This window comes from Meles meles, chromosome 1 (genome assembly GCF_922984935.1).
Source record: "Meles meles chromosome 1, mMelMel3.1 paternal haplotype, whole genome shotgun sequence".
In the NCBI taxonomy this organism is placed as follows: Eukaryota; Metazoa; Chordata; class Mammalia; order Carnivora; family Mustelidae; genus Meles; species Meles meles.
In genome coordinates this window covers 38,229,673-38,247,791 of record NC_060066.1, presented here as the reverse complement: position 1 = coordinate 38,247,791, position 18,119 = coordinate 38,229,673, and the positions used below count along the sequence as shown (strand labels likewise).

The following is an 18,119-nucleotide window of genomic DNA, read 5'->3' as shown; positions in this document are numbered from 1 at the left end:
TGGGGATATGGATTGTTAAATGCCACTGCTGGGCTGAGAGGAAGGGGATTCAACGTGGGTAAGTAAAAATACCAAAAAACTCACTGCTCTGAGATTCAGCTGCATTTTTTTTTTTTTTTTAGTGTTCCCTGTTTGTTGCAGGATTTTAGTTAGTTTCCAGAGTTTTGAAAAAGTTAACTCTAGAGAGGGTTTGCCAGATTTTTGCAGCTTTCATGGAGAGATAGACTAGTGTACCTCACTCTGCTGTTTTTGCTGATGCCATTCCTCTTAGGGAGGTTTTAAGTGAAGTTTATTTCAGTAAGGAGGTAAGAAATTGATAATCCAGTGTTGGGTCAGGGAGTGGAGGTAGATTGATACACTTAATGCTCATATCTTGGCTTTTTAAATTTTTTTTATTTTTGAGAGCCAGCACGCACACTTGTGCACATACACACATGGGGGAGAAGGGGCAGAGAGAGAGGGTGAATCTCAAGCAGGCTCCATGCCCAGCATAGAGCCCTTTGTAGGGCTCCAACTCAAGACCCTGAGCCAAAATCAAGTCAGACGCTTAACTGACTGAGCCATGCAGATACCCCGGTATCTTGGCATTTTAAAAATGATTTACAAAATTAATTCATTTGACATAGTTTATGATTTCCTTAATTCATTCTGGAAATACTGTAATTTAAATTAAAGAGTAAAAAAAAGAGATTTCTCTAAACATAATACAGATTTCTTAAAGGACCAAGCCAAACAATATAGACATTTATATAAGAAAATGATAAGATGACATGAATCATCTTCCACTCTTATCTTACAGAACTAACTATTAAAAATTCTAGACAGGGGCACCTGGGTGGCTTAGTGGGTTAAGCCTCTGCCTTCAGTGCAGGTCATGATCCCAGGGTCCTGGAATCGAGCTCCACATTGGCCTCTCTGCTCAGCGGGGAGCCTGCTTCCCCCCCCCCCCCCGCCTCTCTCTGCCTGCCTCTCTGCCTACTTGTGATCTCTGTCAAATAAATAAAATCTTAAAAAAAATTAAAAAAAAATTCTAGACAGAACTTTTGATGTCAACATACAGACACATGCAGACATACTTGTATGTGTAGGTGACCATATTGTAATGCAACTATGTATCTTTTTACTCACCCATATTTCATGTTAGCTTTTCAACAATGAGATTGTTTTAGGCTTAGGGTGTTTTAAATATTTTAAATATTGTGGCAAATAGTGTTAAAAGTATTACAAATGGTGTAAGTATTCTTTTAGATTCATGAAAATTCCTTTCAGATAGTCCTAGAAGATGAGTTAGAGGCAGAAAGGTTTTGCTAATCTGACAAATTAAAAGAGTTCTATGTTGTTTTAATTTGAATTTCCTCTTTTTGCTGGTGAGTTTTTGAGTTTTTTCATGTTTATTGGTCATGTCTGTTTTCATAGTCTGTAAGTTTTCTGTTAATGTTTTTGGACCGTTTTTGAATTGGAATAACTTTTTCTTTAAATAAAAAGTTTTTTAATGAAATGATTCATATTCTTCAGGATTCAGCTTAAATCAAACACCTGCATTCTTCCTCCAGCCTTCTCCTGGGTATATCTCACAGGAACGTTTATGTAACATTGTTTTAGCATTTATTATGTTAAATTCTAATTACTGGTTTAATTGTCTTACAGGTGGACTCTGAATTCCTTGAATATAAAGACAGTTCCTGTCTCTTTAGATTTTAGCAAAGACTCTTGTATCAAATTTTAAATCTTAAATGTTGTTGATTTTCACAGTTAACTGTGGTAGATTGGGTAGGGGTTATTATACATTTTTTTTTTTTTTTTGGTACTTGTTTTTTAAAGAGGAAAGCGATGCTCAGTAAAATTTATATAATTCTTTTTCTAAAAGCATAAAAAGAGATTTGGCCATGTTTGGACAATAGATTTTTAAAATTTCATGTCCTGCATCCACTACTTTATATGAAAAACTTTGAAAGTAGGGTGAAAGATTAGAGATTTAAAGTACAAATAGGGGCACCTGTGTGGCTCAGTGGGTTAAGCCTCTGCCTTTGGGTCACATGATCTCAGGGTCCTGGGATTGAGCCCTGGATCAGGCTCTCTGCTTAGCAGGGAGTCTGCTTCCCCCTCTCTCTCTGCCTGCTGCTCTGCCTACTTGTTATCTCTCTCTCTGTCAAATAAATAAAATCTTAAAAAAATAAAAATAAATTCAGGATATTGAACACTCTGGAGTCAGGCTTAGATGAAATCTCAAGATCAATGTCTGTATAAAGCCTATTTAGGTATTTCTTATGGGTAGAACTCGTAGAAAAACAATTGATTTAGTGAATTAGGTTATTATCAGGCTGCAACAACCACATGGCTTTCTTGCCATTGCGTGGACTTGCCAGCCCAATTCTCCCTCAGGAACTTTTCATTGATTCTTTGTTTGCTTGAATCACTTTCTAGAGATATTCACTTACCTGGCGCTTAACTTCCTTCAAGTCGGCTCAAGTTTTGCTTGGAATTAGATCTGTTTTTTTTTTTAAGTCTACATACGTTATGAAAATGCTCTCTCTACAGTTCCTATTTCATGTTCTACTTTTCTCTTACTGTCAAATAGGAACCTGGGTATAATGTAAACATTTCATAAATACTTATGAGAGAAGTAGGATAGAGGGCTCTGAATTAGAATCCCCGGATATAAGTTTTTGTATTTTTACTCTATATATTTAGAACAATGCAGAACTGGTAGTAAATTTTCTTAAGTGTTAACTAGTATTATTTTCATTGTTATCTTTGAAGATTATCTAGGTTCAAAAATTATTATTGAACAGAGTATATGTGTGTATGTGTGTGTATGAATGTGTATGTATGGATATTATTTTTATATTTATATTTTTTATTGTAAGAGTTTTGGAAATAGTGAAATTTAAATTGTGGAGTTGCATATCTATTTGATTTAGTTATATTTAAATTATTTTGGGGACACCTGGGTGGCTCAGTGGGTTAAGCTGCTGCCTTCGGCTCAGGTCATGATCTCAGGGTCCTGGGATCGAGCCCCGCATTGGGCTCTCTGCTCAGCAGGGAGCCTGCTTCCTCCTCTCTCTCTCTCTGCCTGCCTCTCTGCCTACTTGTGATCTCTCTCTGTCAAATAAATAAATAAAATCTTTAAAAAGAAATAAAAAAAAATAAATTATTTTGAATGTTAGCTTTTTTTTCCTTACAGCCTAGTTCATTTTTGTTTCAGTTTACTATTTAATTAATTATGTTAACTCTTACTATTTTTTTTTTATTTCTTTTCAGCGTAATAGAATTCATTGTTTTTGCATCACACCCAGTACTCCATGCAATATGTGCCCTCCATAATATCCACCACCTGGCTCCCCCCGCCTCCTACCCCCCACCCCTTCAAAACCCTCAGGTTGTTTTTCAGAGTCCATAGTCTCTCATGGTTCATCTCCCCCTCCAATTTCCCTCAACTCCCTTCTCCTCTCCATCTCCCCATGTCCTCCATGTTATTTGTTGTACTCCGCAAATAAGTGAAACCATATGATAATTGACTCTCTCTGCTTGACTTATTTTACTCAGCATAATCTTTTCCAGTTCTGTCCATGTTGCTACAAAAGTTGCGTATTCATCCTTTCTGATGGAGGTATAATACTTCATAGTGTATATGGGCCACATCTTCCTTATCCATTCGTCTGTTGAAGGCCATCTTGGTTCTTTCCACGGTTTGGCGACCAGGGCCATTGCTGCTATAAACATTGGGTACAGATGGCCCTTCTTTTCACTACATCTGTATCTTTAGGATAAATATCCAGTAGTACAATTGCAGGGTCATAGGGAAGCTGTATTTTTAATTTCTTGAGGAATCTTCACACTGTTCTCCGAAGTCAGCCTAGTTCATTTTTTATGTTGCTATTTGTAAATGCTGTGTACTATACTATTATTCTTTCTCTTTTCTTATGCAGGACCAAAAGATCTCAGATTGCTGTAACTGAAGGTATATTTGAACTTCCAAATCTCACAATTCAAGCTACAAGAGCACAGACACTTCTGCTCCAAGCAATATATCAAAGCTGGTCTCATATTGGAAATGTCAACTCTTTGTCAGTGAATGAAGCTTTGATGAATGAAGTTTTCCAAACTATAGGTAAGAGCACAATCTTCTTGGCAAGTATTTGGAAAATTCTTATTGGTGGTGACTAATATTTTATTATTCAAATTCATAAGTATAACCTGCTAGACTTAAATCGTGTACTAAATTTCTGTGCAAGTGGATATTTACAGCTCCTCTGTAAAATTCAGGATACAAGGTGAGCCATTCAGTTTCATTCTCTGCCACCAGTTTCTGGATATATTTTCAGAATGTTCTTTTTTTTTTTTTTTTTTAATTTTTTTTTTATAAACATATAATGTATTTTTATCCCCAGGGGTACAGGTCTGTGAATCGCTAGGTTTACACACTTCACAACACTCACCATAGCACATACCCTCCCCAATGTCCATAACCCCACTCCCCCTCTCCCAACCCCCCCTCCCCCCAGCAACCCTCAGTTTGTTCTGTGAGATTAAGAGTCACTTATGGTTTGTATCCCTCCCAATCCCATCTTGTTTCATTTATTCTTCTCCTATCCCCCTAACTCCCCATGTTGCATCTCCACGTCCTCATATCAGGGAGATCATATGATAGTTGTCTTTCTCCGATTGACTTATTTCACTAAGCATGATACTCTCTAGTTCCATCCACGTCGTCGCAAATGGCAAGATTTCATTTCTTTTGATGGCTGCATAGTATTCCATAGTATATATACACATTCCATTGTGTATATATACCACATCTTCTTGATCCATTCATCTGTTGTTGGATTTCTAGGTTCTTTCCAAAGTTTGGCTATTGTAGACATTGCTGCTATAAACATTCGGGTGCACGTGCCCCTTCGGATCACCACGTTTGTATCTTTAGGGTAAATACCCAGTAGTGCAATTGCTGGGTCATAGGGTAGTTCTATTTTCAACATTTTGAGGAACCTCCATGCTGTTTTCCAGAGTGGTTGGACCAGCTTGCATTCCCACCAACAGTGGAGGAGGGTTCCCCTTTCTCCGCATCCTCGCCAGCATCTGTCATTTCCTGACTTGTTAATTTTAGCCATTCTGACTGGTGTGAGGTGATATCTCATTGTGGTTTTGATTTGTATTTCCCTGATGCTGAGTGATGTGGAGCACTTTTTCATGTGTCTGTTGGCCATCTGGATGTGTTCTTTGCAGAAATGTCTGTTCATGTCCTCTGCACATTTCTTAATTGGATTATTTATTCTTTGGGTGTTGAGTTTGCTAAGTTCCTTACAGATTTTGGACACTAGCCCTTTATCTGATATGTCGTTTTCAAATATCTTCTCCCATTCTGTCAGTTGTCTTTTGGTTTTGTTAACTGTTTCCTTTGCTGTGCAAAAGCTTTGATCTTGATGAAATCCCAATAGTTCATTTTTGCCCTTGCTTCTCTGGCCTTTGGTGATATTTCTAGGAAGACGTTGCTGTGGCTGAGGTCGAAGAGGTTGCTGCCTGTGTTCTCCTCAAGGATTTTGATGGATTCCTTTCCCACATTGAGGTCCTTCATCCATTTTGAGTCTATTTTCATGTGTGGTATAAGGAAGTGGTCCAATTTCATTTTTCTGCATGTGGCTGTCCAATTTTCCCAGCACCACTTACTGAAGAGGCTGTCTTTTTTCCATTGGATGTTCTTTCCTGCTTTGTCAAAGATTAGTTAACCATAGAGTTGAGGGTCTATTTCTGGGCTCTCTGTTCTGTTCCATTGATTTATGTGTCTGTTTTTGTGCCAGTACCTTGCTGTCTTGATGATGACAGCTTTGTAATAGAGCTTGAAGTCCAGAATTGTGATGCCACCCACTTTGGCTTTCTTTTTCAATATTCCTTTGGCTACTCGAGGTCTTTTCTGGTTCCATATAAATTTGAGGATTATTTGTTCCATTTCTTTGAAAAAAATGGATGGTATTTTGATAGGGATTGCATTAAATGTGTAGATTGCTTTAGGTAGCATAGCATTTTCACAATATTTATTCTTCCAATCCAGGAGCATGGAACATTTTTCCATTTCTTTGTGTCTTCCTCAATTTCTTTCATGAGTACTTTATAATTTTCTGTGTATAGATTCTTAGCCTCTTTGGTTAGGTTTATTCCTAGGTATCTTATAGTTTTGGGTGCAATTGTAAATGGGATTGAGTCCTGAATTTCTCTTTCTTCTGTCTTGTTGTTGGTGTAGAGAAACGCAACTCATTTCTGTGCATTGATTTTATATCCTGACACTTTACTGAATTCCTGTACAAGGTCTAGCAGTTTTGGAGTGGAGTCTTTTGGGTTTTCCACATATAGTATCATATCATCTGCGAAGAGTGATAGTTTGACTTCTTCTTTGCCTATTTGGATGCCTTTAATTTCCTTTTGTTGTCTGATTGCTGAGGCTAGGACTTCTAGTAGTATGTTGAATAGTAGTGGTGATAATGGACATCCCTGCCGTGTTCCTGACCTTAACGGAAAAGCTTTCAGTTTTTCTCCATTGAGAATGATATTTGTGGTATGGTTTTCATAGATGGCTTTGATAATATTGAGGTATGTGCCCTCTAGTTCTACATTTTGAAGAGTTTTGATCAGGAAGGGATGCTGTACTTTGTCAAATGCTTTTTCAGCATCTATTGAGAGTATCATATGGTTCTTGTTCTTTCTTTTATTAATGTGTTCTATCACATTGGTTGATTTGCGGATGTTGAACCAACCCTGCATCTCTGGAATAAATCCCAGTTGGTCGTGGTGAATAATCCTTTTAATGTACTGTTGAGTCCTATTGGCTAGTATTTTGGTGAGAATTTTTGCATCTGTGTTCATCAAGGATATTGGTCTGTAGTTCTCTTTTTTGGTGGGATCCTTGTCTGGTTTTGGGATCAAGGTGATGCTGGCCTCATAAAATGAGTTTGGAAGTTTTCCTTCCATTTCTATTTTTTGGAACAGTTTCAGGAGAATAGGAATTAGTTCTTTAAATGTTTGGTAGAATTCCCCTGGGAAGCCATCTGGCCCTGGGCTTTTGTTTGTTTGGAGATTTTTGATGACTGTTTCAATCTTCTTACTGATTATGGGCCTGTTCAGGTTTTCTATTTCTTCCTGGTTCAGTTGTAGTTTATATGTCTCTAGGAATGCATCCGTTTCTTCCAGATTGTCACATTTGTTGGCGTAGAGTTGCTCATAGTATGTTCTTATAATTTCTTTGGTGTTAGTTGTGATCTCTCCTCTTTCATTCATGATTTTATTTATTTGGGTCCTTTCTCTTTTCTTTTTGATAAGTCTGGCCAGGGGTTTATCAATCTTATTGATTCTTTCAAAGAACCAGCTCCTAGTTTCGTTGAATTATTCTGTTGTTTTTTTGTTTTCTCTTTCATTGATTTCTGCTCTGATCTTTATTTTTTCTCTTCTCCTGCTGGGTTTAGGTTTTCTTTTTTGTTCTTTCTCCAGCTCCTTTAGGTGTAGGGTTAGGTTGTGTACTTGAGACCTTTCTTGTTTCTTGAGAAAGGCTTGTATTGCTATATATTTTCCTCTCAGGACTGCCTTTGCTGTGTCCCACAGATTTTGAACTGTTCTGTTTTCATTATTCGTTTTCCATGAATTTTGTTTCCATGAATATTTTCAATTCTTCTTTAATTTCCTGGTTGACCCATTCATTCTTTAGAAGGATGCTGTTTAGTCTCCATGTATTTGGGTTCTTTCCAGCTTTCCTCTTGTGATTGAGTTCTAGCTTCAGAGCATTGTGGTCTGAAAATATGCAGGGAATGATCCTAATCTTTTGATACCGGTTGAGACCTGATTTGTGACCCAGGATGTGATCTATTCTGGAGAAGGTTCCATGTGCACTAGAGAAGAATGTGTATTCTGTTGCTTTGGGATGAAATGTTCTGAATAGATCTGTGATGTCCATCTGGTCCAGTGTGTCATTTAAGGCCTTTATTTCCTTGTTGATCTTTTGCTTGGATGATCTGTCCATATCAGTGGGAGGAGTGTTAAAGTCCCCTACTATTATTATATTATTATTGATGTGTTTCTTTGATTTTGTTATTAATTGGTTTATATAGTTCGGTTCTCCCATGTTAGGGGCATAGATATTTAAAATTGTTAGATCTTCTTGTTGACAGACCCTTTGCGTATTATATAGTGTTCTTCCTCATCTCTCATTATACTCTTTGGCTTAAAATCTAATTGATCTGATATAAGGATTGCCACCCCAGTTTTCTTCTGATACCCATTAGCATGATAAATTGTTTTCCACCCCCTCACTTTAAATCTGGAGGTGTCTTCGCGTCTAAAATGAGTTTCTTGTAAGCAACATATTGATGGGTTTTGTTTTTTTATCCATTCTGATACCCTGTGTCTTTTGATTGGGGCATTTAGCCCATTAACATTCAGGGTAACTATGGAGAGATAAGAATTTAGTGCCATTGTATTGCCTGTAAGGTTACTTTATTGTATGTTGTCTTTGTTCCTTTCTGATCTACTACTTTGAGGCTCTCTCTTTGCTAGAGGACCCCTTACAATATTTCCTGTAGAGCTGGTTTGGTGTTTGCAAATTCTTTCAGTTTTTGTTTGTCCTGGAAGCTTTTTATCTCTCCTTCTATTTTCAGTGATAGCCTAGCTGGATAGAGTATTTCATGGCTGCATGTTTTTCTCTTTAGTGCTTTGAATATATCATGTCATCTCTTTCTGGCCTGCCAGGTCTCTGTGGATAAGTCTGCTACCAATCTAATTAATATTTTTACCATTGTATGTTACAGACTTCTTTTCCCAGCTGCTTTCAGGATTTTCTCTTTGTCACTAAGACTTGTAAATTTTACTATTAGGTGACGGGGTGTGGTCTTATTCTTTTGATTTTGAGGCGGGTTCTGTGCACCTCCTGAATTTTGATCTTGTTCCCTTTGTCATATTAGGGAATTGTCTCCAATAGACCTTCTGCTCCCCTCTCTGTTTCTTCTTCTTCTGGAATCCCAATTATTCTAATGTTGTTTCGTTTATGGTGTCACTTATCTCTCGAATTCTCCCCTCGTGGTCCAGTAGCTGTTTGTCCCTCTTTTGCTCAGCTTCTTTATTCTCTGTCACTTGGTCTTCTATATCACTAATTCTTTCTTCTGCCTCATTGATCCTAGCAGTGAGAGCCTCCATTTTTGATTGCACCTCATTAATAGCTTTTTTGATTTCAACTCGGTTTGATTTTAGTTCTTTTTTTCTCCAGAGAGGGTCTTTATATCTCTAGAGAGTGTTTCTCTAATATCTTCCATGCCTTTTTCAAGCCCGGCTAGAACCTTGAGAATCGTCATTCTGAATCTGTATCTGACATATTACCAATGTCTGTATTGATTAGGTCCCTAGCCTTTGGTACTGCCTCTTGTTTTTTTTCTTGTGGTGAATTTTTCCGCCTTGTCATTTTGTCACGATAAGAGTATATGAAGGAGCAAGTAAAATACTATAAGGGTGGCAAAGACCCAGAAAAATGCCCTTTAGCCAAATCAGAAGAGATCCCAAATTGTGGGTTGGAGAAAGGGGATAAAAAGAGGTTCAGAAAGAAAAGAAAAAATTTAACAAAGAAAACAAATAAGGAAGAAATATAAAAAATAAAGAAAAAATATATATATTAGATAAACTAGTTAAAAAATGTTAAAAAAGAAAAGGGTAAATGTTTAAAAAAAATGTAGCAAAAGATGGGAAAAAAAATTGAAAAAAAAATTAAATTAACCGCAAGACTAAAGAATCATGGGGAGAAAGCCATGAGTTCCGTGCTTTGCTTTCTCCTCCTCTGGAATTCCACTGCTGTCCTTGGTATTGCACCTGTTTTCCTTGGTAGATGGACTTGGTCCTGGCTGGATTTCTTGTATCTTCTGGGGGAGGGGACTGTTGTAGTGACTGTCAAGTGTCTTTGCCGGAGGCGGAATTGCACCGCCCTTACCGGGGCCGGGCTAAGTAATCCGCTTGGTTTCGGTTTTGGGAGCTTTTGTTCCCTGAACGCTTTCCGTAGAGTTCCGGAGGACGGGAATGAAAATGGTGGCCTCCCAGTCTCTGGCCTGGAGGAGCCGAGAGCCCTGGCCCCACTCCTCAATGCGCCCCCAGAGAATAGCGCCCAATCACTCCCGTATCCCCGGCCTCCGGCTGCGCTCCAAGCTCACCCCCTTGTGACCGGTTCAAGGTAACCCCGAGCTGAGAGCTCAGTCCTCAGCTCTGTCTCTGTAGCCGTCTTTCCTGTTTTAATACCTGCGAGCTCTGCGACACTCCGACACCCCCGATCCTTCTGTGACCCCGCGTGGGCTTCACCCCGGTTTAGCCTCTGGAGCAACGTCCCTCAGTGGAACAGACTTTTAAAAGTCCTGATTTTGTGCTCCATTGCTCCGCCGCTTGCCGGGAGCCGGCCCCTCCTCTCGCGGTCTATCTTCCCGTCGCTTTGGATTCACTTCTCCGCCAGTCCTACCTTTCAGAAAGTGGTTGATTTTCTGTTTCTAGAATTGCTGTTCTTCTTCTCTTCGATCTTCCGTTGGATTTGTAGGTGTTTGCAATGTTTTGATAAGCTATCTAGCTGATCTCCTGCTACCTGATGTAGTCTCAGCCTGCTAATTCTCCGCTATCTTGACTCCTCCTCCACCGATACTGTTTGTAAAGGGCCAGATTTCCAAGTGTCAAGTTCTTATATCTTTTTGCACTCCCCAAATCTAATTCTGTTTATTATATTCTTAGTGGAGTGCTTATAGTACTGTGTTTTCAAATTTTCTATATTAAGATCCAAGAGGTACATATTTAATGTGTAAAGTTTTAGCATTTTATTATCTTGCATCTGTGAGGTGTCAATAGGCAGTATTCAGCTCTAGTAAATTTTGTTTAATATGCTTGTTTTAAGCATGTGATCTTTTGCTTTACATCACAACTAATTCTCATTTACTACATTAGTGAAGTTATTATGCAATGTATTTTCTTTGGCCTCTCAGACTTAATATTCTCTTAACGTGTGAAGTTCCATTCTACAGCTGGTTATAAGCCATGCACTTCTCAACATTTGTGCCTCACCTTCCATCATAATCTTGTGCTTGTGGCTTACGTACCTACTAGGCTACCTGCTGTCTTGTTATTGATAGTTAATAATCCACAGCATCCAATTTCTCTCATCCTTCACTCTCGTGGCTTTTCCCTCTTTTTATATTGAACATAATCATGGTTTGATAACGTTCTCCTACATTATCCTTTTTTCTTAGATGGCTAGTTGTTTAACACGATGCAAGTCAACACAATTCTTTTACTTTGGGTTTACCATTATACTAATTATATCCTACTTGTTCTTCCAAAAAACGACATTCTTTTTCATATTCATGCCTTTGCCCATGTTTACTTCCTGCCCCTATGCTGGGAACATTGTACCTTGGTTTCTTTCTTTTTTTCTTTTAAAAATTGATTTATTTTTATTCCACTGGTCCACTTTTGTTTCTATTTTTTTTAACTTTATTGTAATTCCAATGTTAACTGAGCCACCCAGTTGCTCCAAATCTTTTTTTATTTTTTTCTTTAATTAAAGAGCTCAAATCTTCTTTTTAAAAAGAATTTTATTGTGGTATAATTCACATACTATACAGTCAATTCACCCTTTTCAGGTATATAGTATTTACCTTATAGTATATTCAGAGTTCTGTTTCCATTACCGATATTAATTTTAGAACATTTTCATTAACTCCAAAAGAAGTTCCATTTTCCTTAGCCATTATTCCCCAAGCCTCCCGTCTAGCCAGCTCTAAGCAATCACTAGTCTGCTCTTGGTCTCTGTAGATGTGCCAGTTCTGGACATTTCATATAAATTGGCCGTATGAAATATAGCACTTTGTGACTGAAGTCTTTCACTTAGCATGTTGTTTTTGAAGTTTGCCTATATTGTAGTATGTATTGGGACATCATTTCTGTTCATTGTTGAGTAACATTCCTTTGTATCTATATACCAAATTTTGTTTATCCATTCATCAGTTGATTGACATTTGGGTTGTTTCTATTTTTGAGAATTCTGAATAATGCCATAAACATTTGTGTTTGAGTTTTTGTGTGGACATATGCTTTTATTTCTCTTGGTTGTATATCTAGAAGTAGAATTGTAGCATCATATAGTAAGTCTGTAGGTAACCTTTTGAGGAATTGCTACACTATTGTATATTTCCACCTGTAGTATGTAAATGTTCAAATTTTTCCACATCATCACTATACTGTAATTACTTGTCATTCTGGTTCTAGCTATCCTAAAGCATATGAAGTAGGCTGCCTCACTGTAGTTTTTATTTGCATCTTTATTATGGCTAATGATGATGAGCATCTTTTCATGTGCTTATTGGCTATTTATGTATCTTCTGTGGAGATGTGTCTGTTCAAGTTCTTTGTTCACTTTTTAATTGGTCTTTTAATCTTTTTGTTTTAAGCTGTAAGAATATTCAAGATACGAGTCCCTTATCAGTATGGTTTAGAAATGTTTTCTGCAGTTGTGTTGGTTGTCTTTTCACTTTTCTGATGTTGACTTGTCTATTTTTTCTTAATTGTAGCTTTAGGTATATCTTTACATTGAATCTTATTGTCATTTAGGTTGCCTTGTTTCTTCTTTGTTATTAGTCCATTTTCTTTTACTTTTTTGCTATTTTAATTATTTCAGACTTTGTTAACATCACAGAATCCTTCCTGCTCTTATTACTCAGCTTGATTACAAGACCAGCAATTTCTGTGATGCTGACCGTCTAGATTAAAATTTTCCCTTCTCGTTTTCTCTTCCCCCTCTCTCTCCAACATATTCTGCTTGCAAGTAAGACATTTCTGTGTGCTATCTCTACTACCATCAAAACAACATTGTCATATCTGAACTAAACTGTTACTGATTTTTGTCATTTTTAGAAAGATTTATAATTGAGTTCCTCTTTTACTACTTCATTTAAATCCAGGTTGTGACTTACTATTTGGGTTTGAAATAACTTTGTTGGTTACTACTAAGAGTTGAATAGTATAAAATATAATCAAATAGAATGCATATAATGTAGTAAAAGTATTATGGTTATTATATTTATAAACATGAAAGATGTACATTGTTAGTAAATATAGTTATTGCCCTACTTTTTCATTGGTGAGAATAGGAATTAAATGTCTGTGTAATTCCCCCTTGAAATTTTGAGTTTGGGAAACTCAGGATGGGAGGAATGCCTAAATAACAAAAAGAAAATATAGTATTCTTCCGAAGAGAGAGAGTTCAAAGTACTTGATAATAAATAATTAGTGACATGTTTCAAATTCTAAAATTCCTTACCTAGAAGATACAGTATGGAAATTTATGTCTTTTTGGAAAATGTGCTAGGGTATGGCACCATGTCACTAGTGAAATATATGTATGTAATCAATTGTAGGACATTTCTGGACAATTTTAAAAATGAAAAATGTTTATTCTGAAATCTTGATAGCTAAGAAAATATGGTTATTGGCTCCCTGATTATTATGACGTAAGACTTTTAGTGAAGAGTGGTCAATGGTAAGTAGTAAAATAATTTATCCCTCAAAGGAAATAATTCAGTAGTCAAGTTTTATATGTGTCCTATTTATGATGCATCTTTGCATAGGAAAACTAAGGACAGAAACATAATGTTATTCTTGTTTTACAGGTATAGAATTATTTTACAGTTTTATTATCTTGATTAATTTTATAAAAATGCCTATTTTATGCTGTATTTTTCCTTTTAATAATTGAAGCTGTTAAATAAGTATGTACAAAATAAAATAATGTTATGTTGAATTGCATTGGCTCTTAATATACAACAACTTTGTGCCTCAGTCTTCTCATTCTAAATGTTGGATTAGTAATGGTGCTTCTGAAATGAAATATCAGATTTAATTTCAAGCATCACATCTACAAAATGCCTTTAGGTAGAAAAGATGTTTTTTTTAACAAACTCTATATTACCGTCACAATATGTCACAATAAAAAAAGATGATTTTGGTTTGTTGAATCAGTTATTTCTATTTTGTGATTGGTTTATCTAAGAGTCTAAGAGAAAATGGGAATATTGAACAATAATACCTGTTCTAAAAGCTACAAAGACTTTTTTCTCAGGTCTTCTAAAAATTAGAATAAAATGAGAAGATACTAAGATAACTAATAAAAATCTATGCTTATGCTTTTTAGAGACTTAATTTTATACATTGAATATTAATAATCTGTGTATTATATAGATATTAGTGTAGTTTAAGTCCTACTGTCTATGTCAGGTGATAAGAATATTATCCTTGTTTAATAATTGAAATTTAGGAGAGAGCACTGAAATGTAGTATGGAAATCCTGTCGGTAACTAATTATACGTCTAAAGGAAAGTCATTTGTTTCATTGAGTTCATTTAACTTTCTCATCTGTACAATGGTGATAATATCTTATTACCTACTCATAAAGTTCTCGTGAGTACAAAATATTGTTTGTGGAATTGATTTTTCTTTTCTTGGATATTGAATCCTGCTGGAATCATACATATGGGTATACTACCTGTGGAGGTTGTTCTAAGATATGAGGTTCTTGGAGAATGTGATAACCATTGTCAGAATTGGGGTCTTGGTGATCTGTTGCTTGAGCTGGGAAGATATAGGGCAAAGGTAAATTCAAAGAATAAGGCAAAAGAGTAAACAGGTTAATGAACAATAAACATGATGACTGAAGAATAAAATTCAAGATATTTATTAGGTGTACTTCTTTGGACTTACTAAGAAACTGTGCATTGTCTCCCTTTAAATAGCTGTTTATGAGGCCACACCTAGTTCACAGAAACCTATGATGAACAATGTATTCTCTCTTCTGCTAGAGACTCCAAAAAAGGAGTGGATTAACAAATCTATAAATGGATGTTGCAATGTGATGGGATAATAGAAATTTGAAACCTTATCCTTTTATCTAATTTTATGCATTTTTCCTCTAGTGAGCTGCCTGCTATAGGGACTGGTACCGTAAAACTTACTTGAATCATCCGAATTGGCTTATCTTTTTTAGGTTGATGTTTCTCATGCATTAATTTCATTGTCTTCTAACCAGTAATATTGATGTTGGCAGGTTATATATCCTGTGTTACACATGTGAAAATTTATGCTCAGAACAAGTTAGTGTTTTCTTAAAGATTATCTCATAGATACTCACTGATTAATTTGGTTATGCTTAAGGTCCTTTGGACCTTTCTGTTACTATAATTTCTATTATATCAAACTCTCTCTCTGGTAAATGAAACCTGAAATACAGTCAGATAATTAGCTTGCTACTCTATTAGCAATTATGTAACAAAAAATTAGCAAGTATTAGTCTAATTAAGATAATAAATCATAAAGAATAAAGCAGAGCTGTTAGAATTTGAAGTAACTATATATTAATTGGCATTTTTGAATTACATATTTTTATTCATGTTTCTGATAGTACTCAAATCATTGAAATTCTAACCTTTGTCATTCTCCAGAAGATAAAATACAAAGTCACACATGGCTATTTTTTGTTCAGGAAAACAAGAACTTGCTATCACTTTTCCCTTATTCAGATAGTTTATTGTTTTGTTCACAGTGAAGTTCCATTAATCTGGTATTTATAGGAAAATTGCTTTCAGACTTTAAAATCTGTGCTGAAGGTGATCAAATGGACATTGAATCCCTCATTTAAGTGATGTCTTAATGTTAAAATAAAAATCTACTTTCCAGAATGTAACTGTAAAAGTATTTTATGCAAGATTTCATGTGGGATACCTTAATGGTTGAATAATAAATTTTACCTCATAAAAATGAAATTCAATAATACAGTAGCTTTCTCAGCTCAGTAGCATCTGGTCTATTCTCATGAGAGCCAATATTTTCCAACTCATTAGGATCATGTCGTTCTGTATGTCGTCAACATTGACTTAGCCAAGCTACCTTTACTTACATAACCGCCAAACTATTAAATAGGTCTCTTGTGGAGTGAAGTCAAATATTCCTCTTACTTTACTTCTGCCTTAGAAGAGGGGAAGAAAATGTACATACTGTAACATTTAAACATCTGGCCTGAAACCACATCAGTGTAACTCCGAGCAAAGTTACGGATATGGTATTCTTCCCAGGTGTGCATATAAAAAGGGTTTTGGAGTTGAATAGTTCTTTAACTATTTAGGAAAAAGATGTGGCATAGTGATATGCTTTTTTCTGTTCCTCTATTTGCAAACTGCTTATTTTCCCTCATCTACAAAACACCTCCAGTATGTTCTGAAATACATATTTTGAGCTGTTATAAAATTTTATTTCCAATAAAGCATCAACAGTAAATTTAGGGCGCCTGGATGGCTCAGTGGATTAAGCCGCTGCCTTCGGCTCAGGTCATGATCTCAGGGTCCTGGGATCCAGCCCCGCATCAGGCTCTCTGCTCTGCAGGGAGCCTGCTTCCTCCTCTCTCTCTGCCTGCCTCTTTGCCTACTTGTGATCTCTCTCTCTGTCAAATAAATAAATAAAATCTTAAAAAAAAAAACAAAACAGTAAATTTATCCGTGTCTTAAAAATAAAAATGTGCTGAGTTAGATTTGCATTAAGAGATATCAGTAAGATTTCTTGATACTTAAATTGAGGTAAAAAGACTTCAGATTTGTGAATTTTGTGAGTTTTAAAATGCCCCTGTATTAATTTTGCATTGATATGAATGTTGAATTTAAAGATTCCTTTTCACTTGAATTCATGTTCAGGTATTAAAGGTTACAGTGTATGTATGTGATAATTTATTAAGAATTGATGAACCCCATAGTTATTCTTTTTCTGTGAGTACAGTTTAAAGAATTAAGAATGCACTAATTGTTTTCTGCATATGAGCACAATCCTGAGTAATAAATCAGATCGGGCTGGTTTGTTGTTTAAGTGAATAAAAAGGAGGGCAAATGAATGCTCTGCCAGAATCCCGTTTATTTAGCCTCATTTATACATTTATATTCTGGGAATCAGGATTCCCTATCTTTTGAGTAAATTTCTAGAACTGAGTAGTTCATTTTACACTAGAAGTTCTCTGTATCTCTGTCTTAGAAATCTTTTATTGACCCTAGTATTCTGAGACTCCCCTTCCATTGAGCTATGTTCTCTTGGAGTATACTTCTGTAGCACTCTACATTATCTTAGTATTGGCCACCACTAATTTCACTGGATCAGATCTCAGGTTGTTTTTGCAGTGTTTGTGTACACACATTACATATGTACATTCAGTGACCTTAAGTTACAGTATTCCTGAAAATGTGTTAGAAAGTTGAATGCCTGGGAGTTGAACATTAAACTTACATGTTATAAGGCCTTAAAAAAATGTTTGCTTGTCTTTCTTATTGCTGTGGTATTCTTTGGCCTACAAAATTAAGGGTATATGTGAGAACGGTCTCAGATGACCAGTGACTATGGGATAAGAGGTGGTACTTGGTTGTAGGAGGCTACCAGCCAGGCATCTTTATTTTCCATAAGCCCATTGATTTTTTTTTTTTTCCACTCTCATCCTTGTTGTTTTGGTAATAAGGTAGGGCTGCCACTGCTACAGAGGGAATTAGATGATCATCTTTAGTTAACAGTTGCAAAAAGGACTAACTTTGCCATGTGGAGTTAATTTTAGAGATATCCTTATATAATGGGCAGGGGTTCACTACTAGGTATTTATCCAAAGGATACAAAGAATAGTGATTTGAAGGGGCATATGCACCCCACTGTTTATAGCAGCACTATCCACAATAACCAAAATATGGAAAGAACCCAAATGTCCATCAACTGATGAGTAGATAAAGAAGATGTGGTATATATACACAATGGAATATTACTCAGCCATCAAACAGAATGAAATCTTTTCCATTTGCAATGACGTGGATGGAACTAGAGAATATTATGGTAAGGGAAATAAGTCAGAGAAAGACAAATACCATATGATTTCATGGATATGTGTAATTTAAGAAATAAAACATGGACATAATGAAAGGGAAGGAAAAATAAAGACAGGGAGGCAGGCTGTAAGAGACTCTTAACTATAGGGAACAAACTGAAGGGTGTGGTGGGGAGACGGGTAGGGAGATGGTATAATTGTGTGATGAGCATTAAGGAGGGTACTTGAT

General features: G+C 36.1%; 1 protein-coding gene across 4 annotated transcripts in view; it reads left to right on the top strand.

The window, feature by feature from the left end:
- Positions 1-18,119, top strand: part of VPS13B (vacuolar protein sorting 13 homolog B) — an 811,037-nt gene that overhangs the window by 169,368 nt on the left and 623,550 nt on the right. For all 4 annotated transcript variants that reach the window (XM_045996973.1, XM_045996994.1, XM_045997018.1 and 1 more), the window contains exon 17: positions 3,930-4,111. In XM_045996973.1, coding sequence (XP_045852929.1) covers positions 3,930-4,111 — 182 coding nt within the window. The remainder of the gene's footprint in view (positions 1-3,929; positions 4,112-18,119) is intronic.